At 54.2% G+C, this 24,819-nt stretch overlaps 7 protein-coding genes across 7 annotated transcripts; 4 read left to right on the forward strand and 3 right to left on the reverse strand.

The window, feature by feature from the left end:
* Nucleotides 1-274: 274 nt before the first annotated feature.
* Aud_001398 (putative cytochrome P450) lies at nt 275-2,245 on the forward strand (the record flags this gene model as incomplete). The annotated part of the gene is made up of 9 exons (XM_043286897.1): nt 275-379; nt 432-560; nt 607-790; nt 843-1,074; nt 1,125-1,254; nt 1,304-1,420; nt 1,497-1,665; nt 1,722-1,992; nt 2,065-2,245. 9 exons carry the CDS (start codon nt 275-277, stop codon nt 2,243-2,245), a joined length of 1,518 nt encoding a protein of 505 aa, XP_043142832.1.
* Nucleotides 2,246-3,655: 1,410 nt separating this feature from the next.
* On the forward strand, nt 3,656-4,643 carry Aud_001399 (uncharacterized protein; the record flags this gene model as incomplete). Its single annotated transcript, XM_043286898.1, has 4 exons — nt 3,656-3,661; nt 3,717-4,099; nt 4,147-4,242; nt 4,292-4,643. The coding sequence occupies 4 exons, from the start codon at nt 3,656-3,658 to the stop codon at nt 4,641-4,643; spliced, it is 837 nt and encodes a 278-aa protein (XP_043142833.1).
* A 907-nt stretch (nt 4,644-5,550) lies between these two features.
* On the forward strand, nt 5,551-6,526 carry Aud_001400 (SDR family oxidoreductase; the record flags this gene model as incomplete). The annotated part of the gene is made up of 3 exons (XM_043286899.1): nt 5,551-5,983; nt 6,054-6,415; nt 6,467-6,526. The coding sequence occupies 3 exons, from the start codon at nt 5,551-5,553 to the stop codon at nt 6,524-6,526; spliced, it is 855 nt and encodes a 284-aa protein (XP_043142834.1).
* Nucleotides 6,527-6,546: 20 nt separating this feature from the next.
* On the reverse strand, nt 6,547-8,157 carry Aud_001401 (FAD-binding oxidoreductase; the record flags this gene model as incomplete). Its single annotated transcript, XM_043286900.1, has 3 exons — nt 6,547-7,033; nt 7,089-8,002; nt 8,077-8,157. 3 exons carry the CDS (start codon nt 8,155-8,157, stop codon nt 6,547-6,549), a joined length of 1,482 nt encoding a protein of 493 aa, XP_043142835.1.
* A 266-nt stretch (nt 8,158-8,423) lies between these two features.
* Aud_001402 (FAD-binding oxidoreductase) lies at nt 8,424-10,026 on the forward strand (the record flags this gene model as incomplete). The annotated part of the gene is made up of 4 exons (XM_043286901.1): nt 8,424-8,492; nt 8,539-8,959; nt 9,004-9,499; nt 9,546-10,026. The coding sequence occupies 4 exons, from the start codon at nt 8,424-8,426 to the stop codon at nt 10,024-10,026; spliced, it is 1,467 nt and encodes a 488-aa protein (XP_043142836.1).
* Nucleotides 10,027-10,522: 496 nt separating this feature from the next.
* Aud_001403 (lytic polysaccharide monooxygenase auxiliary activity family 9 protein) lies at nt 10,523-12,076 on the reverse strand (the record flags this gene model as incomplete). Its single annotated transcript, XM_043286902.1, has 3 exons — nt 10,523-10,774; nt 10,834-11,834; nt 11,893-12,076. 3 exons carry the CDS (start codon nt 12,074-12,076, stop codon nt 10,523-10,525), a joined length of 1,437 nt encoding a protein of 478 aa, XP_043142837.1.
* Nucleotides 12,077-12,967: 891 nt separating this feature from the next.
* Aud_001404 (nonribosomal peptide synthase) lies at nt 12,968-24,818 on the reverse strand (the record flags this gene model as incomplete). Its single annotated transcript, XM_043286903.1, has 3 exons — nt 12,968-16,360; nt 16,411-24,294; nt 24,342-24,818. 3 exons carry the CDS (start codon nt 24,816-24,818, stop codon nt 12,968-12,970), a joined length of 11,754 nt encoding a protein of 3,917 aa, XP_043142838.1.
* Nucleotide 24,819: the final 1 nt, after the last annotated feature.

Below are 24,819 nucleotides of genomic sequence, written 5' to 3' on the forward strand. Positions count from 1 at the left end.
CTCGGTTTATGTACTCGCTACTGAAAGCGAGTACCTAAGTGTACATATTTCCTAGCCAGTGAGATTCATGCATATTGCTGTTGGTGTTGGCAAGCGCTAAATCCATGTCAATGTATCGCTTAGACGTACATTGAAATCCGAAGCGGGCCCTATCGAGATGGGCTGAATCAGAAGGGCTGAATCAGATAGGCTGTTGTCTATATAATAACGTCTCGACCGTTGTCCGGTGTTGGTGAGCATAATGTTTCCATTATACCAATTGACTATAGCCATTATGCTCGAGATTCTTGTCGTCTTCCTGATACTTTGCCTCAGACGCATCCGTGGTCTGTGGTACCTGGCCCGGGGACCAGATATAATCGACAAGGCATATCTTTCAGTGTGTGAACGTTCTTCCTTGTTCAGGCAGTGATACGTTCTGACTGAAACAGGCAGAGGGGATGCCATTTAAGATATCTACTCCCTCGAATGATCACTGGTTGGTTACGTCGAACGATCTTATCACGGAGCTGGCCAACGCGCCGCTTCAAAACCTGTCACTACATGCTGTAGCTAAAGAGGTACGCCCCCTGACCCTGTTGAAGCAGAAGGTAACACACGATGTAGATTCTACAACCCAAATACACCATGTTTGGCTTCGAGTGGCAGGACCAACGAGGCGTCGAGGGGACCGGCTTTGTCCGTGCCTTGCGAAGTAGGCTAACGGCTCATCTGCCCATTCTAATGCCTGAGTTACAGAGGATCGTCGAGACTGCCATTGCAGATGAGCTTGCAGTGCCGGGTAAGGATGGTAAGTGGGGGCCATCCCTTTGGTTATGCTTGATCCAATCTGACTGCAGCAGGATTCGTGCATTGCAGGTTGTTCTCGATGATCAAGCGAACCGTCACAAAGGTCAACTGCTTCGCCTTTTTCGGGGAGGACCTTGGTACGATTACCTCCTTGGCACGTCAGTCCCACCAGGCTAATTATGTCGCAGCGCAGAATCCTGAGTTCACCGCGGCTGCGTTGGAATTCCCGCAGAGGGTCATCCTAGCCGCTGAGATTCTGCGTATCACGCCGGGTTTCCTCCGACGGTGAGTACTTGATCCAAACCAACTGAATTGGCCTAACCGATCACAACAAGGTCCGTTGCGAACCTAGTGACGCGACAACACTACGCCGTCAGGACACTATTCCGCTATCTGGAGCCAATCGTGGAGAAGCGGTTAGCAACGAGGGCCAAATCGACCAGCGCTATTCAAGAAGATGCTCCGGTTGGTTTCAGCTTCAGGACAACTTGGTCGCTTGGCTAACCGCCTGCAGATGGATTGCATGCAGTGGCTGATTGACACGTCGCCACGGAAAATACAATGGACCACGACCAGAATGGTTGGGGAGATTATCGCGGTCTGGTTTGGCTCGGTGCACCAGCTGGCAATGGTGAGGCAGCAAGCGAGAACCGTACTTTCGGCTCAAACAGGAAACTTTAAAAGCTAATCGTTTAGTGATAACTTAGACCACCACATACGCCATCGAGGATCTCTGTCTGCATAACGACTACGTTGAGCCGCTTCGAGCCGAGATCCAACAATATCTCGCTGGCTCGTGCAGGAGGAGGGTGGCTGAGATGCCGCTCCTTGACAGTTTTGTGCGAGAATCGATTCGCTGCACCAATTCGGATGCAAGTGGGTGTTGACACTCCTTCTGGATGGTTACATGCAGCCCTTGCTGATTTAGGCAGTCACCGTCCGACGGAAAGCGCTGACACCATTCGTGTTTTCTGATGGACTCGAAGTCGCAGAGGGCGATTGGGTATGTATCCCGCAACGAGCGATGATGCGCGATCGCATCAGATACCAGAATCCGCAAGCATTCGACGGGTTTCGATTCGCCAGAGCAAACAAGCAACTACGCGCAGGAGATGTGTCTCTGGACGTACCCGAGAGCAGCCCTCTGATGATGACAGATGTTAGCGTGGATTGGCCAATTTGGGGGCTGGGAAACACCGCCTGGTGAGGGGAACTCTACCCCTCATTATTATTATTGGAAGATAGTCTGAAGCTGACATGCTTGATGATCCATAGTCCCGGCCGGTTTTACGCTGCAACAATCCTCAAGCTGATTATGGTGTGTATTCTGGAGGGATGGGAGTGTCGGTTGGAAGATCCCGGTAGCCAACGGTGGAGGACGTGGCGGTCGAGCATAGTACCCCGCGAGGGTACGGTTGTACTGTTCAAGAGAAAAGAAGAAGCGTTGACTGGATGATGGTGCTGACGATAAGGATGATCCTTGATAGTGGTTGGCTGATGGGTTGGCTGATGGGTTGGCTAATGGTCAATTCTGCAGAGTGTAGACGCAGCTAAAAGCAGATCAACATCCGAGCCACCACCACAGCCTAGGCTATGATCGGATGGTGACATTCAGGTCTCACTTTGCTTTTTCCCTCCTGCCTTTACACTCTCTGCACGTTCCGCCGACTATCCAATCGACTGTTTTCGGTGGATTGGACTATCCAGTTTCCCATTATGCCCCCCTGCAAGTTGAAGTTGCAGAATGAAAACCCACCAGTGGGAGAAATCAGTTCGTATCCCACACTTAGCAGCTTCTTCATCGGCTGTAAGGCTGGATGCATGTTGCCTCTAATAGATGCTCATTCGACTATTGTTTGAAGTAGAAAGTGTGATTCGCGATCATCTTGCCTTTACCTCGTATGGAGGATGTCGAGTTGGCTCATTTAGCAGGGGTCGGAGACAGCAATTTGAGTATACTCCTCATTAGTGCTACCTCGGATTTCTTGAACTAAGAACCGAGGATTCGAGTTTCTCTCTTGGATGTCTTTTTGGTTTACATAATATTCATTATCGCATGCTCTGCGCGTCATACACCTATCGATCCTTTGTTGACCTGGAATAAGCGCAAAGCATAATTGATCCACAACTTAAAAAGAACAAAGAAAAACCCGCGATACGATGCTCCTAAACTTGGAACGAGAACCGTTTTAGATTTACTTATAAAGCTGATACCTTGAGCTCTTTGTTCGGGGAGAAGCTACTTTAGGCAGTAGATAATAGCATGTCAGTGCGTTGGTAACACTGGCCTGGATGCAATGCGACCAGCAAACGGCCCCAATAAAGTCAACAACAGGGCGCGTTTAGATCGAAGTAATACTCAACTCATTACTCTCTAATCACTACTCGATATATACAAGGCAACGGACAGCATGATAGTATCCATACTGTCTTCGCATCATGTCTTCCCTCCCACCAGGAACGGATCTTTGCGCCATTCCAGCGGCTCAACCTCCACCAGGCCTGACACCCAACTTCGTAGATCCACCGTCCTTGGCCGGTGCGACCATCGCAGTGACGACAGTGACGCTTGCTTGGGCGACCCTTTTCACAGCAGCGAGGCTGTATACAAATTTTAGGAAGCTGCATTGGGCAGACGGTAGGTTGCGATGCCAAAAGCGCGCATGAAGTGAAGGACATTGACGAGCGCTGGTATAGGCTTTGTGATTATCGCGCTGGCGCTGTCCGTGACATATAATGGCTTGATTCTGGATAGTCAGTTTCTTCCTCATGAGATTTATCGCAGATTAGACTAATGATCTGTCTAGTGCTCAAGTACACCCGTCATCAGTGGGATATACCCGCCTGCTGGTTTACAGGCAGATACATGAAGGTATGACAATTCCCAGCTGCTAGCTCTTCGAGGGCTTACCATGCGAACCTCCTAGATTCTCTTTGCGCAAGGCGTCCTCCTTGGACCCGTCATATTCTTTGCGAAATCCTCCATTTTCCTTCTATGCCGGCAGATCTTTACCATCCAGAAAACCATGAAATACGCCATCGGGTTCGGTCTGCTCTTCACCTTTGTCCTTTACTGGCCGGGAGTCGGTCTGGAATCGTACTACGCCGCACCGCACATCGGAGAGACCTGGGAGGATTTGCTGATCAACAAGAGACCAGAGCACTTGATATACTGGGGTGTCGTGCAGGGAACCCTCTCCGTGGTTCTGGACATCTACATTTTCATTCTGCCGCTCCCGCTTCTCTCGAAGCTCCAACTGCCTCGCAAGAAGCGATGGCAGCTCTTGATCATCTTTTCAACAGCCATGATGTACGTTCAAGCTGCCAGAAACCCGACGAGATACTGAGTAGTGCCAGGGGAATCATCGCAAGCGTCATCGCTCTCGTTTTTCGCATTCGGCTCCTAACCACCACCGACACCACCTTTACTCAGAGTGCGCTCTTCATCTGCGTGTAAGCTCAGGAAAAGACAGTCTGTGACCTCGCTGATGATATGAACCAGAAACGTCGAGAACAACGTCGCCATCATCGTCAGTTCGATGCCCTTCTTCGCGACCTTTTTCAAAAGCCACGTCCTGGAATCGACCCTTCTCAAAACTCTACGTTCACGACTAACCTCTAGCGGTGGTCACTCTGTGGCCGGTACGGTAGACCACCATATGGATAAGGCTAAACCGTCTCGATCTCATCTCCTGGACGACGCGACGGGGCAGTACCATGAGCTGAGAGACTTTGCTTATGCAACGAACACCAAGATACAGGCAGGAGGGGGAGAAAGGCCATCCACGCTAGGAAGGGGGATCTCCCGTGAGGTCAACATTGAGCAGGAGATTCGGGAGTATTCCGTTGTATGATGTTGTATGATACCACTGCGCGTTGTTGGCATAGACAAGGATCTTGTCGGAGACCTGTTAATAGTATAATGATAATCCCTGTCAATATTGTCAATGATCCATCCACATGCTTCAGATAACGCTTGCAACTTTGTTCTCGACCAGGTCCTTCGACACAGACAGACGGCTCATCCCGGCAAGGACCTTGGTTATTTCCCGTCCAGTCTATAATTTTGGCCCCTCGCGTCGTAGTCGAGTTTCTCCGATATTCGAGGATGTCGATCCGGATAGAACTCGCAGGTTAGAGACACGACACAGCCAAGGAGCATGCAAGTACGTAGAACCCGCGTCCTACTTACCAGGTGATCCGGATGCCGACATGATTCTGTGGAAACAGGCAGCGATAGTCCTAGATCAAAATAGAAACATGGCTATTTATTTGCGACACTATTGTGCTGCACTTGCACGGGCTGGTGTGATGGCTAGAGCTTAGCTGCAGATACAGGATGCAGTAGTCCAAAACCGGCCGGAGATGATTCAGTGAGTTGGTCTTCCCAGCCTAGTCTGCTCGGCCCCTCATCTGATCATCTCCGTAGGCCTCTTTCTCCATCACGGTTTGGAAGCCAAGCGTCAATACAGTTTAGAACCAACATCTTGGATATACTTTGAATGTTCTTTGGAGTTGTCAGTCAGAACCTTCAAGTATTCAGTAAATAGGAAAGCAGAGGCAGAATCCTTGCCACGAATCTAATCAACTCAACCTCCTATCTTACTGTAGCACAACAATAGTGTATAGACCCCTGTCTGTCTCCTCAAGTCCGTCAAATAAACAAGATCTTCCCATCTGTAGCCAACAATTGTCTCAATCCCCAATCTCAAACTCAAACAGCCAGAATCCGATCTTAATCCCAAATCAAACAGAGACTCAATGCCCAAAACCATCCTCGTAACCGGCTGCTCAGCCAACAGCATCGGCGCCGCGCTCGCCCTCTCCCTCGCCAAACGGGGCCACCACATCTTCGCCACCGCCCGCTCACCCGCTAAGATCCCCTCCCCCCTCACCACCCTCTCCAACGTCACCCTCCTGCAGCTCGACGTGACATCTCCGGCCTCCGTTGCTGCCGCCGTCAAGGCCGTGCAGGATCACGGACACGGGCTGGATGTGCTGGTCAATAACGCTGGAGCGGGGTATACCATCCCCCTGGTGGACGCGGACCTCGAGCATGCGAAGCAGGTCTACGAGACGAATGTGTGGGGTGTTGTTCGGATGATCCAGGGATTCGCGGACTTGCTAGTTGCCAATCGGGGGAGAGTGGTTAATCTCAGCAGTGTGGGGGCCGTGGTGAATACTCCCTGGATTGGTATCCCTCCTCTCTTCTTTCCTTCGTATTTTGGGTTAGGAATAGATAGATTGACCGGGTTAATGTGCAGGGGTATATTCGTCATCCAAGGCGGCCGTCGTGCAGATCTCCGAGACGCTTAGGCTGGAATTGGCCCCCCTGGGTGTCAGCGTTGTGTGTCTGATGGTGGGCACCGTCAGCACCTCGTTCCATGATAACGAGCCGCGGGTGGTTTTGCCGGCCGGCTCGCGCTATGCAGCGATCAGGGATGTCATCTCACAGTGGGCGACGGGCCAGGCGGGCCCGAAGGGGTGCTCGGTTGAGGAGTTTGCAGAGTCGCTTGTAGGGGATGTTTTGGGGGCCAAGGGCAGCGGCAGCGGGGGGTTGGTCTGGAAGGGACCTAATAGTGCTGCGGTCCGGATTCTGTCACGCTGGTGTCCGTCCTGGTTGTTGGTGAGTTATGAGAGTTTACTTCCTTGAGATGTATCGGGCTAACGGGGTTAGGATCGCATGATGAGCAATGGGCAGGGATTGGATGAACTGGAGAAGAATGTGAAGAATTGAAATTGTCCATGATGATACAACTAGTTACTTGTAAAAGGGACTTTGAAACCACCAGGCATCTTGTTCTTGAAGATCCCCTTTGGATCTACGACCTGGCTCACTCGCTGCAGCTTCTCGACACTCTTCTTCCCGTAGGTCGCGATCGGATTCTGCCACTCGGCCGCGTAGTTTAGATAGACGTATGGCTCGTAGGCATCCAACTTGCGCGCGTCGTCTTCAATCCCAGCAAAGAGTGCGCGCGCGGCTTGCTCAACTTTCGCATCGTCTGCCTCCTCGTCCCACGTAGCACTGAGGAGCGTGACGACCAGGGAGCCAGAAGCCTGCGACAGACCCATGGAATTCGTAGTAGAAGCCCGAGCATAGATCGCAGGTGGGAGCGGTTCCAACGAGAGGGACCACACAATGCCAGGAACATTCTCGATGGCCGCCAAACTGGAACTCCACCGTAGATACGTCGCGTTGAGCATGGGGACGGTCGACGCATGCGTCGTCACGGCAGACAATTGCCTGTCAGGTCAGCGCTGCCTGCATGTAGTTACGGACAAAAAAATCAATCGCATACCTCTTCCCATTCGGTGCAAACGACCCCTGCTCCAGCGACATCTCATGCATGCTCCTGACACGCATCGTGCTGAACAGCGACGGGATCTTCAGAATCGGCTCAAAGACGGCGGGCCGCTCCTCAGCTTTCGTATACACAATGCTATTGACCACCGCCGCGCCCTTTCCCTTCGCGAACCCAAAACTGGTAATCAGCGACGCATACTCATCATACCCCTCCGCCGAGTTCAGATCCGCAAACGCGCGCAGCTGCTCGTCGATCGTGTCAAGAGAGTAATAAGCAGTTCCGCCCCAGATAGGACCCTGTTCAAACACACGGAAATCAACCCTCGTAACGATGCCAAAGTTCGCCGCGCCGCCGCGCAATGCCACCAGGAGGTCGGGGTTTTCTTTCTCGTTCGCTTGCACGACCGTCCCGTTCGCAAGTACGACCTCAAAGTTTGTTACTGTGTCGCAGGTCCAGCCGTACCGCGGCGAAAAGTAGGAGATTCCCCCGCCGATGGTGAGCCCGCCCACGCCGACCTGCGCAGCTCGTCCGCCCGCGACGGAGAGACCTAGCGGATCAAGAAAAGCGTAGATGTCGCCCCAGGAAGCGCCGACACCGACTGACACAGTGGAGCGATCATCGCTGAGGGTGATGGAATTGAGCGCGCGCAGGTCGATGGTGATGCCGTCGGCTATGTTGCAAGCACCGCCGAAGCTGGTGTGGCCGCCGGAGCGGATGGCGAATTGGCAGTGGCTGTTTGTGACGGTGATGATGGCTGTGGAGACCTCTTCTACGGTGGTCGGGGAGACGATGCACAGAGGCTGGAGGTTGGAGTTTTGTTGCGAGAAATAGGAGTCTGTGCATGATTTGTAGTGATGGGTGGGGGGAAATGAGACTTTGTCGCCGAGGACGGTGGATAGAGCGAGGCACTGTTGTTGCCAGTAGTTGTCAATGCAGTTAGTAGCTGTACGATGTGGACTGGTCTCAGAGGAATCAGACGTACACCGATCCCCATGGCAGAAGTCGAGTCCACTACTGGATTGGTAGTATTATCGCTGACGATGGGTTTCTGGTTGATTGCCATACTGCCAAGGCTAGGTTAGTATCGGAGGACAAAGAAATGAATACGAGAAAAAGAAAAGAGAGTTCAGGAGATGAAGCAAGAAAGTCCGGCAGGATCAGACTAGGAGTCAATTATGATACTACGTAGTTCTTTGTTGTTGGCAGTCCATGCGTCGGACTCGATTCCCTTAAGTCCTTCCCCCTCTCTTCGCTTCTGCAACTGCAGTTCCCCTCCGCCGTTAAACAAGGGTGTCCTCCTCGTGGCCTCCTCGTGGCCTACTAGTCAGCATGGACGTTCGGAGCATTCTATACGCTACCTTTATCTTACCCACGATTGCACTTGCAACATGCACTTGTGTAGGCGACCATCCCTCTTAGCAAACTACTTACTGACTCTGTCCAGTGTCAGGCTTTGACGAGTGTCCTAGGCTCAAGCGTAGTATATCCAAATAGCACGGCATACGAATGCTCGGTGTCGTCGTACTGGTCGCAGCAAGAGCAGCTGATCAGTCCTTCATGCGTTTTGTCCGCCACTTCCGCTGAGGATGTCTCCAAAGCACTGCGGGTTCTGGTTCCCAAGGCCTGCAAGTTTGCTGTGCGCAGTGGTGGTCATGGAGCAATTGCTGGGATTGCCAATATTCAAGACGGAGTGACTATTGACCTCAGTGCTTTGAATTGGACTGTTCCCTCCGCGGACGGAAGCCTCGTGTCAGTCGGGCCTGGACAGCGATGGGGAGGGCTATATACGGCCCTAGACACTATCGGAGTGTCTGTACCAGGAGGTAGAGATAGTCCGGTGGGAGTGGGAGGGACTACTTTGGGTGGTAAGCTAACCTATGCCATAAATTGACCCATTCTGACAGGCTAGGTGGCTTCGGCTACTTTGCTACGAAAGCTGGATTTGCCTGTGACAGCGTGGTCGAATATCAGGTGGTCCTTGCGAATGGCAGAATTGTCAACGCGACGAAGGACAAGGAGCACGATCTTTGGCTGGCTCTCAAAGGAGGATCCAATAACTTTGGTATTGTGACCAACTTTGTCTTCAAAACGTTTCCTCTAGGGGAGGTATGGGGAGGGGATATCTACTACCCAGTGAGCACACTGGACCAACAGCTGGACGCATTCCATCGCTTCACCTCCAATCCCAACTACGACGTCAAGGCCGGCCTCATCCACAACTTTGCGTTCAGCCCAGCCACGGGTCCTATGCTCACCAACCAATTAGCCTACGCGAGTCCCCAAGAGAATCCAGCCCCTTTCAAACCATTCACTTCTATCCAGCCTCAAATGATGGCCAGTGCTCAGGTGATGTCACTAGGAGCTCTCGCGGCCAAGGGAGGTTCGCTGTCACCAAACTCTCGCCAGTAAGTCATCACATCCACGACAGTAACCATTTTTTAACAACGATAGACAAATCACATTCGCGGTCACCTTTGAGAACGACCTCGACTTGCTGAAGCAAGTCTTTGAGATATGGAATGGGAGCACCACTGACGTAGCAGCTATCCCCAGTATCCAATGGACCATTAGCCTGGAACCCATAGTCCCCGCCATAGCATATCAGAGTGCGACCAGAGGGGGCAATGTCCTGGGGTTAGACGTACCCCGGCAAGGTCTCGTCCTGGCACTGCTATCGGCCACATTCAACCATTCACAGGAGTATCCCACAGTCAGTGCGGCGGCCGAGAGACTCTCGAACAACATCGTCCGTGCCGCCAAGGCAGCTGGCGCCTATAATCCGTATATTGACCTCAACCATGCTGCGTCCTGGCAGGATCCTATAGCGAGCTATGGGAATGGAATACAAGCGTTTCTGAGACGGACTGCAGGGAAATATGACCCTCAAGGTGTCTTCCAACGTCTGTGTCCGGGGGGGTTCAAAGTCAATTGAATGCAGTCAGCTTTTGTAAAAAGCGATCGCATATCCAATGAGCAAAATCAAGTTGATCAATCCTGTGCCGTCTCCTCATTTCTCTGGGCCTAGATAGTTGGTTTCTAGCAGTCAGAATATATCAGCGCTTCCCAACATTGTCACCATCAAAATGCAGGTATAACGGCAGAAACTGCACTCAAACATCGACTAATGAGGCATCACATCCTAGACAGCGATCGGTAGGACCCATTTTTCACCGAACGGCAGATTGATCTCATGCGTTCGCTTCAGCCGATGAGAACGAATTCATTATTCACTCTTTGGATCAAGATCTGAAGTGGATTTGCAGAATTTGAGCCTCTACAGAAGTAAGTATGAGAACGATGGTGATAGCAGTTCATGGTTATAGATATTTGTCTATAAATACGCCAGTTGAGCACTTTACGCCTATCAAGTTCTCGCTGATATGCACCGATCAGAGCACAGGTTACTATCCAAATTTCACGCCGTAAGTCTAAACATGAGCATGTCTCCTCCTCTTGATATGCGACCGAACGCCACGCGCAAACATCTTGATGGATCCCACCAGCGAAGCCGCCTTCGGGGTGAGATCCTGGCCTGCATTCGGCGGACCAGGAAACACCTTGTTGCTGCACGATGCGTCGAGCGCCGTGCATTTGTCCGACCAGATCTGGCAGTGTGCCGAGCCAGTCGGGAGCGCCGTGTTCCAGCAGACGTCGGCTTGATCCCAGCAGTTTTTGGATGACTATTTTTGTCAGTTTGGATTCCTGGATAAAAGGAAGGAACGGGGACGGGAAGACATACAGCCCAGCAACCCTGCTCGTCAGTGTACGATGGCACCTCGAATCCACACCAGTTGTCTCGGACGAGGATACAGCCTGCGGGCTTGAGACCTTTGTTTTGGACGAGCATCGCGCGCTTCTTCTTCTTCTTGTTCTTGTTCTTCTTCTTGGGCTTGTTCTTGCAGACGTTGGCGGGGACTGATTCCGGTTCCTCGGATTCAGTGTTGGTAGACGCAGAACTGGCAGATGCAGACGCAGAATTTCCAGAAACAGTATTGCCGGACGCGGCATTTGCAGATGCAGAATTTCCAGACGCAGTACTGCCGGACGCAGCATTGGCAGATGCAGAATTTCCAGACGCAGTATTGCCAGACGCAGTACTGCCGGACGCAGCATTGGCAGATGCAGAATTTCCAGACGCAGCATTGGAAGACGCAGCATTGGCAGATGCGGTATTCGCAGACGCAGACTTACCCGCCTGGTACACCGGCGGCCCATACATAGGGTACGGCAGCTCCAACGGCTTCTTGTAGAGATTATACGTCATACCCGGCAGACTGAGATCATACGTCCCCTCGCCAATGTTCACCGTCGCCGGCTTCGCCGTCCCAGTCGACTGCACAAACACCTGCGCACAGCCGACATAAAACTGCGGGTCGGGAGGATTATCCTGCGCCGCATGCAGAGCCAGCAACTCCGGCCGCACAAGGTAGTAACCCCCCTCGATATCTGCGGGAATCTGCACGGAGATATGCCCGTTATTCTCGATCATCTTCTCGGTGCACCACTTGCCGGCGGTGGCGTCGTAGTCGGCGTGCCAGATCTTGAACCACCCGTCACCGGCGGCGTTGTTGTCGGCCGTTGCGTCGTCGACTTTCTTCATGTACACGGCGCAGGGGCCCTTGTGGCTTATGTCGATGGAGCCCGGGCGCGAGCCGTCGGCGTATTCGCGGAATTCGAAGGTGAGGGTTGAGGAGGCTTTGGCGGGGCAGACGCGCGCGACGGCCTTTTCGCCATCGTAGCCTATAAATATATTGTTAGTCTGGTTGACAATCAATGGGGGGGGGAGACGCAGACTTACCACAGGCGATGTCCTTGCTGGAGAGAGGCTCAATGGGAAAGCTCGCTTTGCTTGGGTTTCGGTTCATGCGGACACAGACTCCATCGCCTTGGTTCTCTCCGTCGACGTAGAGGGTGGTGAAGACGGTATGAGCATGAGCAGATGCAGTCAGCAGTGCCAGCACTGCAAGGAGATTTCTATACATTTTGATCAAAGGAGTGAATAAGTGGGTAAAAGGAAGGACAAACTGCGTCAAGCAGATGAGAATGAAGCGAGAAGGAAAGAAGCTTGCGTCAGTCAAGACAATCGACTTCCATCTTGTTTAAATACTTTGGAATCTAGTCTAGACAATAATCAGTATAATGACAAAGGATCGGCCAAGGGTCTTGCAATCTTCTTGAGCGCTTAGGATAACGCCCTCGTTTAGCGCCTGCGCTGAATGGCTGGTGGAAATAAAGCAGGAGGGCCAACAAGGCAAGGGCCCATATCCAATGCAGATTCCGGTCAATTCTCATTGAAGATTCAGGCAAGATTCGATGGATCGTGTTTCACAAATGCAGGTGGAGATGATTCTCAAACACGCCTTCTTCTTGGCAGGGCATCGGCGATCCTTTGTCCTGATCATGATAGGTCCACACATTAAACAACGCGAGCCTAGCCAGACGCCGGTTTGATTTCAGTCGTCTTGCTAATAATCTAATTAATGTCAAATGCCGTAGCTGGAACAGAATTGGTGGCCCTCAACCGTCTATTGGATTATCGCTTTGTGCTGAGATATATAGGACCCATGTGGATAGCTTCATCTCCACTAGACTCGGATTGGCGCCCCAGGAACGGGACTTTGACAGACAGGACAGCCTATCGGTGCATGCCTTTTCGAATTGGCTCTAATTTGCTTTCCTGCTGCAATCCTACAGGACTCTCCATTCGAAAAATCTCAATTGCGAGCAGAGTACCGTTTGTTGTCAGCTTCGAATATGAAACCGTACCAAGTCTGAAATCTAGTCATTTATATAAAACAAGAGATCTTGAATGATCTTCTAATGAGACGAGCAGGCAATCTATACTTCTAGATAGAAAAAAAAAAAAAAAGATACTAAGACCACCGAGGCAGAGGCAGGACCATATCCAGATCATTAGCAAACATCTCCAGCGTCTCGCAAAGAGCCTTAACCAACGCCTTCCCAGAATCTGGAGCCAAAACCCGACTATTGGCGCACACCTGCATCTCCAAATGACTCTCATGCGGTTCCGAAAAAACAAAAACTTCCTGTACGGGATCAAACTGCGGAAACAACGAATACTCCGCCTGGACATCTCCATCCAAAGGAAGCTCATGCTGCAACTGGATATTCTGATGCTGCACGATGAAGCCAAACTCAGTCCCCGCGGGCCAGTCCGTGCTCTGCCGGACGATATCCCGCAGCTCCAGGTAATCATACTGCAGGGGGCGCACGTACTGTTCCTGGACGTGCCGCAGGAGATCCCGCACCGTCCAGGAGCGTTGGAGGCGCAGGCGCAGTGGGATGAAGTTCAAGCAGGGCCCTAAGATCACGTCGATCTTATCGAGCGGCATGCTGCGGCCGTTCACGGTTTGGCCGAAGGTGAGGTCGGTGCGCGACATGAGGCGCGCGAGGTGGAATCCACATGCGGCGATGACGAGCGTGGCCATGGTGAAGCCCGGGGGGAGATGTGGTAGCGCCGTTTCTTGAACATGCCATAATGTTTGACCATGCTGCGGCTGCACATTGCGCTCTGGGGTGAGTGGGAAAGGGACGGTCATGACAGCTCCATCCAGATATTCGCGCCAGAAGCTAAACCCGGCCTCGCCGCGCTGCACGGCTCGTTGGTAGATTACGTCTGAAAAGCCCGAGGTGGGTGTCAAGGCGATGCCATTGTACGCGGCAGCCAGATCTTGAAAGAGGAACGGCATGGACACGCCGTCCCACTGCGCGTGGGAGATGCGAATCGTAAACAGATGGTCCGTGTCGGAACCAGAGACCAGGATGAAGCGGACGGGCAGCTCGCGGGCAATCTCAAAATGCGATCGATCGTCTTCCCAGAGGGCTTGAGCTTTGGAGACGAAATCCTGACCAAAAGTGTAATGCTCAAACGGTAGACGAACCCCTTCAAGGACAAGCTGCTCGTAGCTGCCGGGACGGTCCAGGAAGACGGTGCGCAGGATACTGAAACGGGACATCACCTCGTCACACGCGGCACGGAGTCGATCGATATCGAGTCTGCCGCGCAGACGGAAATTATAATAGTGCAGCGTGTTCCGTCTGATAAAAAATTCCTGGACCTCGGTTGCCGGGAGAGCGTCGACTACCTGGACTGGAGAAGGCACCATCCCTTTACTCAGTATCATATCAGAGAGAGCCTTGGGACCCGCGTCCACCCTCGACAGACTGAACGGCTCAAACTGTCGGACCTGGCCTTGCGCCAACGGAGCTGCCGTGTTGGCAAGGTGTGTCAACACCGGCTGGTTAAAAATGTCGCTGACACCGACAGCGAGTCCGTCAGCGCGGGACAAAGCAGCCACCTTCATGGCATCAATCGAGTCGCCGCCAAGATGGAAAAAGTGGTCATGGGCGCCAATCTCTTCCAGCGGAAGATGGAGGACCTCGGCCCAAATCTTCTGCAGTTGTCGCTCTGCATGCGTCGTTGGCTCGACTTTCGGTGCTTTCCTTCGGCGAATTGGATCAAGTGCACCGGCCGGGAGACTTAGAAAGGCATCACGAATTCTCCTTCGATCGATCTTTCCGGACCCCGTGCGCGGAATTCGGGCAAGAGGCATGAAGATTGACGGCATCAGGAATGCAGGGACAGCCTGCCGAAGACTCGTCTCGGTATCAGACACAAAGGCTTGGAACTCGTCGGTGAATCCAGCCAGGACGTCCGCGGCCGAACTACTTGTAAGGCTTGATATCCACACAAAGGCCACAAGCTGCGGGTTGCTGGCCCCCGGGGGAATCAACACCTCGGCCACGACCTCGCTAGCACCAGTGCAGCATTGTCGAATATGCTCCTCCACCTCTCCCAGCTCAATCCGCTGCCCTCGAAGCTTGACCTGATTGTCCCGGCGTCCGATAAACGTGAAGGTTCCGTCCGGGTGCATCCTGACCAAATCGCCGGTTCGGTACACACCGTGACGGTCATGAGGCGGTCGGTTCTGCCCCAACCAGGGAAGCGAGAGCTCGAACGCCTCTGCCGACTTGGTCGGATCGTTGATGTATCCCCGTCCGACTATCGGGCCCTCGATGACGAGCTCTCCAACGGCACCGATGGGCACCAGCTGCCGGAGATTCCCAGGGTGGACCACCCAGCACACGCACCCCATCGGATGCCCGATATTCCCGGGATCGGTGTCTAACCTGACCGAGGTCTGAGCCGTCGCCATGACGGAACACTCTGCGGGCCCGTACGTGTTAATCAGCCGCACGCTGCCTGCCCACTGAGCGACATCCGTCCCAGTCATGCTTTCGCCGATCATCGCTAACGTCGACAGCGAGTCCAGACCGTCGGCAGGGAGCAGGCGCGCGACAGACGGGACCAGAACTGCGTGGGTGACCCGGAATTGCCTGATGGTCTCAGCCAGGTCGTCATGGCGCTGCGAGTCGGACGGGATGCAGATGCACCCGCCCGCAATCAGTGTCGTCAGGTGGTCCATGATACTCACGTCGAACGCGTAAGACGAAAACTGCGCCACCCGGGAGGTCGAATCTAGCCCTAGGATGGGCGTATGTGCCGATGCACTGGTACAGTAGGCGCGGTGGTCGATCACCACGCCCTTCGGGCTGCCTGTTGATCCAGAGGTGAAGACTACGTATAGCGCGTCTTCGGGGCGGACGCGGGGCAGCGCCTGAGCGGTGGACGGCCAGGATGTGTGGTTGTCACCCAAGATTATGATATTGGAGGTTAATTCTGAGCTTAGCTGTGTATGACCTTCCGCAGAAACGATCATTTGACAGTCAACCTTGCTGCAGAGCTCTTTCAATCGCTGATATGGGTGCGACGGGTCAAGAACAAGGAACGCGGCGCCGGATTTCATGACTGCCAGCATCGCCGCGGGCGTCCAGCGCGATTTGGAGAAACAGAGCGGAATAATGACCCCTGGGCCGGCCCCCTGCGTCCTGAGATGCATTGCCAGCCGCGACGAGATCCGGTCTAGTTGGCGGTACGTCAAGCCGCCGTCCCACGCGCAGACGGCCGGCATATCACCGTGATGCTTGCTGATCAAGTCATGGACGCAGGCCTCGACGCTTGGAGGGACAGACTTGTTCCGGCTCCAGAGGAGGGTTTCGTCATGTTCACTGCACAGCTCAATCTGCTGGACTAATTTCTGATCGTCGGCGATGATGCCCTGTAGAGCTTTCTCAAATGTTGCCAGGATGCTAGTCGCCTGCTCCTCGCAAACGCAGCTCGTCTTGTATCTCAGCTGAACGTCGATTTCTGAGCCGAAGGCGTCCGCCGACAGCACCAGATCGTACTGTATCACTTGGTATGCAAGTCGATAAACGGACGGAGTAGGGCACATACCTCTGTTACCTCCTCCTTGCTCACCTTGCAAATTGACCTTGGTGTCTCCTCACTACCCTGGTCCCTGCGCTGGACATCGACAATAGTATTGAACAGCGCCTGATTCGACCCTTCGACAATACGGTGCATGTCCGACAAGGCGAAAGTTTGATGCGCAAGACTGCCAAGGTAGTCATCCTTAATAGCCTGGACGGCCGCATCCACTGTCAATACCTCGCTCACGGACATCCGTAAAGGCAGCACATTGAGCAAGGGTCCTACGATGTCCTCGACATTCTCGATGGGCAGGTCCCGCGCAGATTTGACGTACCCGAAACACACGTCGTCGGAGTAGGTGAAAGACCGCAGGACAAGCGTCCACGCAAGGCAGATCACGCTCCACGTAGACACGTTGCGAGTCCGGCAGAATGCATCCAGCTTGTCGCGTGCAGAGAGGTGTATGCGCGCGATATGCTCTCGATCCGATCGCTGCTTCGTGAAATCGAGGCGCGGAAAGTGGCACGGCAGGACGCCTGAGAGATACGCGGTCCAGTAGCTTCTGGCCTCCTCCGGGGGGTGTTGGCGTAGGTATGAGATGATGTCCCGGAACGGAGGAGCCGGATGAGCCGGCAGCTTGCCGTGATACGCGAGCTCAAAGTCCCGGTAGAGGATATCCATTGTGGTGGCGTCCACCATTGCGTGGTTGATGCAGATATGGCATAGAAAGGCCTCGTTCTCCTTGACCAGAGTCATTCGATGTAAAGGCCGGCCCTTTGGCCAGGGATGGCGGTGATGATGATCACTACCTGGAGGACTCTCGCTGTGTACGATGTCTGGAGTGACGCTTTTCAGGACGACCTGCACCAGGTAAGATTCAGACGACCCTGTTTCGACGACGATAGTACGCAGTGCAGCATGCCGGTTGACCACCTGTTGCCACGCGTCTCCAATCCGCCGTAAGCCGGCAGTGGCGGAAGTTGCTTGCTCAATCTTCCAGGTCACCCGGACATTATAGAGGCCTCCGTCTTTTGCCTGAGACAGCAGCATCCCACGCTGAACCGGAGAGCAGACGTATATGTCCTCTATATTGTCAGTCCGCACCCCCAGCTCCGGTAGAGTCTCAAAGACCAGCCGGCCAAACTCTTCATAAGGCAATTGCAACAGCGCAAAGTCCGAAAGCGTGGGTTGCGGCGAAGCGTCCACTAAGACTCTGCACGCCTGAGCGAGGCCGTCCCTACTTGCCTGGATCCATTCCTTGATCGCCCGCTGATGGCCCATCCGGCGATTGTACATGAATTCGAACGTTAGGCAGCCACGTTGCACCGAGACCGAGACATCAAACAGAGCGAGTCGCTCGATCTCATCCGCGGCGTCGAGCGACCCGAGAATACTATGGCTGTCAGGGACGAATAGCGCGTCGGGGCGCTCGAATTGCTGGTATTCTCCTGCATAATTCAAGATGATCTCCATGGGGCTCTTTGTCTTGAATCGAGCCCGTCCCTCGGGGTGCAGATACCGGGAGTTGAAGTATGCCCATCCTTTCTGCGGTATTGTGCGGCGCGTGTCCTTGACCAACCGGAGGATCTCGATGAGGCTCGCGTTGTCGCTTACTTGCACCGACACCGGGTAGAGCGTGGTAAACCATCCCACTGTCTCTGATAAATCGACCGCGGCGTCCCACGGCTCTCGGCCGTGGCCTTCCACGAAGATCAAAGGTAGGCTTTGGGCCCGGTCTGGAAAAACGCGTATAAAAGCGGACAGCAGGGCCGCATGGAAGATTTCTTCTGGGCGTGTATTTAATGCCGCGTTTGCTGGTCCTAGCAGCTGCTGCGTGAGGTCGCTAGCCACGGTAAATTGTTCAACGACCCTATCTCCCATCACATTTGCCTGACCAGTGAGTCCCCAGAAGGGTCGAGGATCGGACAACGACCGGCTCTGTGCTTCTGCCGGCAATGCCGTGGTAGGATCCAGATGTTGCTGGCTGTACTGCTCCTGTAGCCGACACCACACCTGGAATGAGAGCGGCTGGGGTTTGCCGACTGTCACTGTCGCTGTCGGATTCCCCAGCAATGCCTCTAGGTCAGAGAGAATGATGCGCCAGGACACGAGATCTGTCACTAGATGATGTGCAACGAGAAAGAGATACTGGCCATCAGACGCGGCACTTAACAAATCGAGCGAGAAGACAGGTCCTGTCTCGATATTGATTGCTTGCTGGGCCCTCGCGAGGATGTAATCCCATTCGCCGCGCTTGGACAGGGTATGCATCTTGCAACGATATGAGCCGTCGCTCGTATCGGTGATCATTTGGCTCCATTGTCCGTCCGGTTGCTGCTTGAAGCGCGCCCGCAGCATGGAATGTTTCTTGAGCACCGCCTGAGCAGCTCGCTCAAGATCTCTCATCTCGATGGTAGAAGACAGACGCAGGAGAAACGATTGGTTGTATTGCTGACGCGGATTGGCCTGGATATCAAAGAACATTTTCTGGATAGGCGACAAGCCAAAGGGAAGTCCTGGCACTTCATCCTCCTCTATTTCTCGCGTGCTCGGTTTCTGAATATGCTGGACGATCCTCGCGATACTTCGATGGCGTAGGATGTGCTGAACCGAGGTAAACAGCCCGTTGGACCGGGCCAGAGCCACCACCTGCATTGCGCTGATCGAGTCTCCCCCCAGATGGTAGAAACTGTCATTAATCCCAATCTGCTCTGGTGCTACGTTCAGAACCTGGGTCCAAACCCCACGCATTGTCCGTTCTGCCTCACTCATGGGCGTCTGCCGATCCTCTACTTTTGGCTGGTATGCGGCCAGCTCGGCCCAGGACAACTTCCCCGCAAACTCACGCAGGAAGCGCCGGTTTGCCTTTCCTGACACATTGGTTGGGATCTGCCGCAACGGGATGAAAACATCCGGGATCATGTAGCGTGGTAGGAACTTGTCGAGGTCCTCCAGACACGCTGCGACCTGACCGTGGAATGCGTCTGTGACCGATGCCAACGGACCGTCGTCACTGGTTTTGTTGGGGCACTGATCCTGATATGCACTCCAGATAAATGCCACCAGACACGGCTGGCCCTGTGTCCCTCCCCGGGGAACGAAAGTCTCGGCCACGACATCGATAATCCCGGTCATACAGCAGCGGATGCCGTTCTCCACCTCGCTCAGTTCAACACGCTGCCCCCTCAGCTTGACCTGCGTATCCTTCCTGCCGACGTATTGTAGCGAGCCATCTGGGTTATACCGCACCAGGTCCCCCGTCTTGTAGAACCGAGTCCGTGGACCGTCCGGGCGGATTTCGCGTAGCCACGCAGGGGGGTCAGCAAGGAACTTCTCCGCGGTTAACATGGGATTTCCCAGGTAGCCACGGCTGACGATGGGCCCTTCGATCAGAAGCTCGCCCGTAGCTCCGATGGGTCGTAAATGGTCATGGTCCTCCGGGTCAACAATCCAGCAGACGGCACCCACCCCCTTCCCTATATCGCGGGGATCAGAGCCCTGGCCCACCTCCGGGTTGAGGGTGGCGCAAACCGAGCACTCGGCCGGTCCGTACTCGTTCATCAGCCGCGCGTGTTGCGTCCAGTATGCAATGTCCGACGCCGTCATTGGCTCGCCGACTAGGATGACGACCTCGAACGGATGTGTGCATGCCCGAGCCAGAGCGCGGGCCACTGAGGGCGTCAAGAACGCGTGGGTGACGGCCATCTCCTCCACCACTCGGGCCAAGTCGTTTTGGCGATCGTGTTCTGAAGGCACGCAAATACAGGCACCGGCCATAAGCGTGCTTAGCATTTCGATAATGCTGGTATCAAAAGCGTACGAGGCGAATTGAAACGTACGGGACTGTGAAGAAATCCGATGCCCTTGGATATGGAACTTGGCTCCGGCGCAGTAGGACCGGTGTTCGACGACGACACCCTTGGGGGTGCCAGTTGAGCCGGATGTGAAAACCACGTAGAGAGCCGTGCTGGGATGGACAACAGGGCCTCGCTGGTTCTCTAGGCAGGCGGGCAGTTGGTACAGGGTTGCTTGACTGACGACCCGGACCGTCAATTGCAGGCGCGCAGCGAGATCGGCATTCTGTTCCGACGCCAGAATCACAGGGGAATTGGTCTGCTCGCAAATATCCGTCAGACGCTGAAGTGGCTGCGAAGGATCAAGGAGGACAAACGCCGCGCCGGCCTTCATGACTGCTAAGAGGGCAACGATCGTCCACCGGGATTTTTCAAAGCAGAGGGGAACGAAAATCTCTGGCCCAACCCCTTGAAGCGCAAGCCAAACAGAGAGTCGGGTGGACATTCCATCTAGTTGAGCATAGGACAGGCTGCCGTCCCATGCATGGACCGCACACGCGTTCGGCGCCTCAATAATGCGCTGCCGTATGACTTCATGGACGCATTCCGGCGGACTCTGCGGCACAACCCTACACCACTCCCTCAATCTCGCGGCGTCGAAGTCGCTAACTGGAACGTTCCGAAGCTTGCTATTCGGATGAGCGAGGATATACTGGAGCACATGGCCAAAGTGCCCGAGAATATGCTGCATGATGCTCGGCGGGATGACATCTGGGTCGAACTCGCTGGTGATATTGATATCCGCACTTTTACTGAGACTGCACAGAAGGACGATGGTATACGAAGCAAACCCCCGCTGCACGGAGGCGCCGTCTTCGATCAGACGGAGGAATGGTCCTGATCGATCGTCATCCTGCCACGCTGGTTGAACGACAAGATGAGTCTGGAAGCCGCAGGCGTCTTGGGCCTCCCGGCTATATTTCCTGATGTTTTGCAGGCCGGCCTGCTCGAATGGAATCATCTCGCTGGACTGCTGCTGGATAACAGCCACCCCGTCTTTGACGGGGCGGTTCAGATCGATCTGGACTCGAAGGGGAAGAGTACTAATCGTGGGGGCAGGTAGATTTTCAATATCGTCGACTGGTGCATTTCGTCCAGTAACCGTCACACCAAACACTGTATCATTCGTTGAAGTGTACTGGCTGATAACAAGGGCCCAGGCGAGTCGGATGAAACTAGACATCGTCGCGCCGGTGGGTGCGTCTCCAGTCACTTGGAGCTGGAGCGACTCCGATGGGCATGGTCTGTAGTCTTGCGAAGGCAAAGGAGGGAAGGACTCTGCTTCCAGGCCGGCGAATTGGTTTTCCCAGTAGCTTTGGCTCTTGCTCCCTTGGATCTTACTGATGTACTTCACAAAAGTGGCAAAGGAATGCTCTCTGGGAGTCTCTCCCTGATACACAGCGTGGAGCTGTTTGAGCAAAAGACCTACCGCCCAGCGATCACACACCGAGTGATGCATCGTTAGGACTAGGAACATGGCCGTAGGATTCTCTCGGCCCCGGAGCACAGCGCCGCGGACCAGCGGATCTCCTAGCTTCATGGACGTGTACCGGTTGTTGTCAAGATAGGAGTGCCACTCGTCATCCGCATCCCACTTAAAGTCTTCCTTCAGCACTACCTGGTGCATGCAATTTCCCTCCAGCTGGATTATTCGCGTGCGCAAGATCGGGTTGGCGGCCACGATAGTGGCCCATGAGGAGCGAAGACGGCTAATATCGACCTGTCTGTCAATCTGACAGACGAACCGCGCGACATAGGTCCCTGGCCTGCTTTCCCCTAGCGCCATCATGCCCTCCTGCAGCGGCGTGCATGGATAGATATCCTCGATCTGCTGCACAGGAACATGGCATATATCCGACGCTGCCTGGACTATCGTCTGTCTGGCCTCTGCCCGTAACAACGAAAATGGAGGGATTGCATGATTGCGAGACGTTGATTGCAACGAGGCCTTAGCATTTTGGGCCAGCGTTCGCAGGTCTGGCGCATCAAAGATATCCTTGACAGAGAGTGCCAACCCGCGCTGCCGGGCCGAACTAACCACTTTCATCGCCTGGACGGAATCACCGCCGAGGGCGAAGAAATTGTGTCCCATGCCGACGGTGTGCGGCGGCAGTTTGAGCAGCTCCGTAATCAGGCCATGTATCAGACGCTCGTGCGGTGTGCTGGGTTCAGTATAGTTGGCTGCGTTGCCCAGCCCGGTTAAGGCTGCTAACTCCTCAGTCCGCAGGATTCCCACCTGATTACGCAGTTGTCTTCTTGCTATCTTCCCTGTGACCGTGACGGGAAGCTGGTTCACACAGAGGAAGATATCAGAAACCATATACCGGGGCAGTTGGCTTTGGAGTCTCCTCTTGACAGCATCCGCCTTAGACGTGAACGCCTGATCAGGCAGGGCGAAGATCGTCTCTTTTTGCCCCTTGGCTTGAAGTGCAGGAGCTTCGACTGGCTTTTGCTCGCTCGGGACAAAGGCAGCGAGACGGAGCTGGTCTTCATCCGCAAGGGTTATGGCATCCACCACGGCCCCACGGAGAGCCGGACTCCCATGCGCCAGGTGATGCTCGATCACGCTCAACGTAATCCGCTGGCCGCGGATTTTGATCTGTAGGTCCTTCCGGCCGACGTACTGAAGCGACCCGTCGCAACGGAAGAAGGCAAGGTCTCCAGTCCTATAAAACCTATGCCTCTGGTGTTTGGTACTGGCTTCCTTCGGGGCCCATCTGGGATCGCTCATGAAGCTTATAGCGCTCTTATGAGGATCCTGCAGATAGCCTTGCGCGAGACTCGGGCCTTCGATGACGAGTTCTCCCACCACGCCGATCCCCACGAGTTGATCGGGGTCATGCGTGTCGACAAGCCAGCACGAACCGTGCTGTGGCATTCCGATGCTGCTCACTTTGTCCTTGGTGTGAATCTGGGGCGATACACTGAAGATACCGGCCCATTCGGTCAGCCCGTAGCCCTGGAACAGCCGAGTCCTACCGGCCCAGAGAGACTTTTGTGACTCCTTCAGGGGCTCACCGGCCACCACAATAGTCTGTAGACTAGGAACGGCCTCTGGCTGGAGCAGGTCAAGTATGGTGGGCGTCAAGATGGCCCAGTTGGCCTGCATCGTGGCAATCATGGTGGGCAGCCGATTCAGACGATCCGCATCCGACGGGATGCATACCGTGGCGCCCACACACAGACTACACCATATCTCAATCAGCGAGACGCCAAAGCTGAATGATGCAAATTGGAGCACACGGCTGGAGCGGGCCAGGTGCAGGGATGCTGTCTGATCCGCGACGCTGGCGAGCGCGGCATGATGCACCACGCAGCCCTTGGGAGTGCCGGTGCTTCCGGAGGTGAAGAGACAATATGCCGGCCCAGCATAGTCCGACGGTTCGGAATGAAACGGCTCTGTGCCGTGGTCTGGGAGGTCTGCTGTCGATGGTTCGCTTACCCGCCAGCTGCAGGGCAGGCTATCTCCTAAGAGTTCGTGTTGTAAGGAAGACGCGAGCGTGATCTTCGGGTTCAACGTTCTGATGATGGCCCTCAGATGATCCGATGGATGAGAGGGGTCGAGAGGCACAAACGCCGCCCCGGCTTGGTTAATGGCTAGCATGGCGACGATGGCCCACAACGATTTCTCGAAACACACTGGAATCATCACGCCGGGCCCAGCTCCCAGCTCTCGTAACTGGAATGCCCACCGGCGGGAGACATCCATCAACTGCGAATAAGTGAAGACACCATCCCACGAACAGATCGCGGGTTTATCTGGGTCTTGTAGAGATATTTGGTGAATGGCATGGTACAACGAATGCTTCGAGGACAGGCCGCCGGCCTTATTCCTGTTCCATTCGTGGATCTTGGCCCGTTGTGTTGCACTCAAGGTAGATAGCCTACTACTATCGAGCGCGTCTCTCTGGGTCATGCATCTGATAATGTGGGTTATTGAGTCTGCGAGATACTGTGCGGAATCATCGCACAGGATGCTCGTCCTGTGCAAAAGCCATAGTGTCGGTAGCTCCTTCCCAGAGCCCATGTGCAACGCAAGGAGCACATCGCACGTCTGAGTCTAGTAAGTATTTGCACTGCTCTCGGAAGGAACTGACTTACACTGTCTGATGGAGAAGTCGCCATTCCTATACTGGGAATGATTTTGGACATCGAGATCGAACAAGGCGAGCAAATGACCAACCCAGTGTTGAAAGACGCAGCCTCCACTGCAGTTGTCGTCCAGAGGTCCGCCTGAAACAGCTCCCTCGACGAGGTAGTTTGGCCGAATGACCTTGAGACTGTCCTCATCCGGCTCTTCACGCCAATTTCTGACGAGGAAGTCGAGTTCAACAGCGTGACCTGTTGGAGCCCCATATGGATTGTTTTATTCTCTGTGAACTGTTGTAGGATAACCGCCCAGACGGCCATCAGGAAGTGATCAATCTTCAGAATGTTTCGTTCACAGTACTCAGTCAGCTCTCGTAACGTCTGAGAGTCAATCTGTCTTGCGTTGAGCGCACACTTGTCCTTGTCGCCTCGGCCATGGCTACGGATGGGAAAAAGGCAAGCAGAGACAGACGGTCCTCCATGCGTCATG

Source organism: Aspergillus udagawae, assembly GCF_001078395.1.
Source record: "Aspergillus udagawae IFM 46973 DNA, scaffold_1, whole genome shotgun sequence".
Lineage (NCBI taxonomy): Eukaryota > Fungi > Ascomycota > Eurotiomycetes > Eurotiales > Aspergillaceae > Aspergillus > Aspergillus udagawae.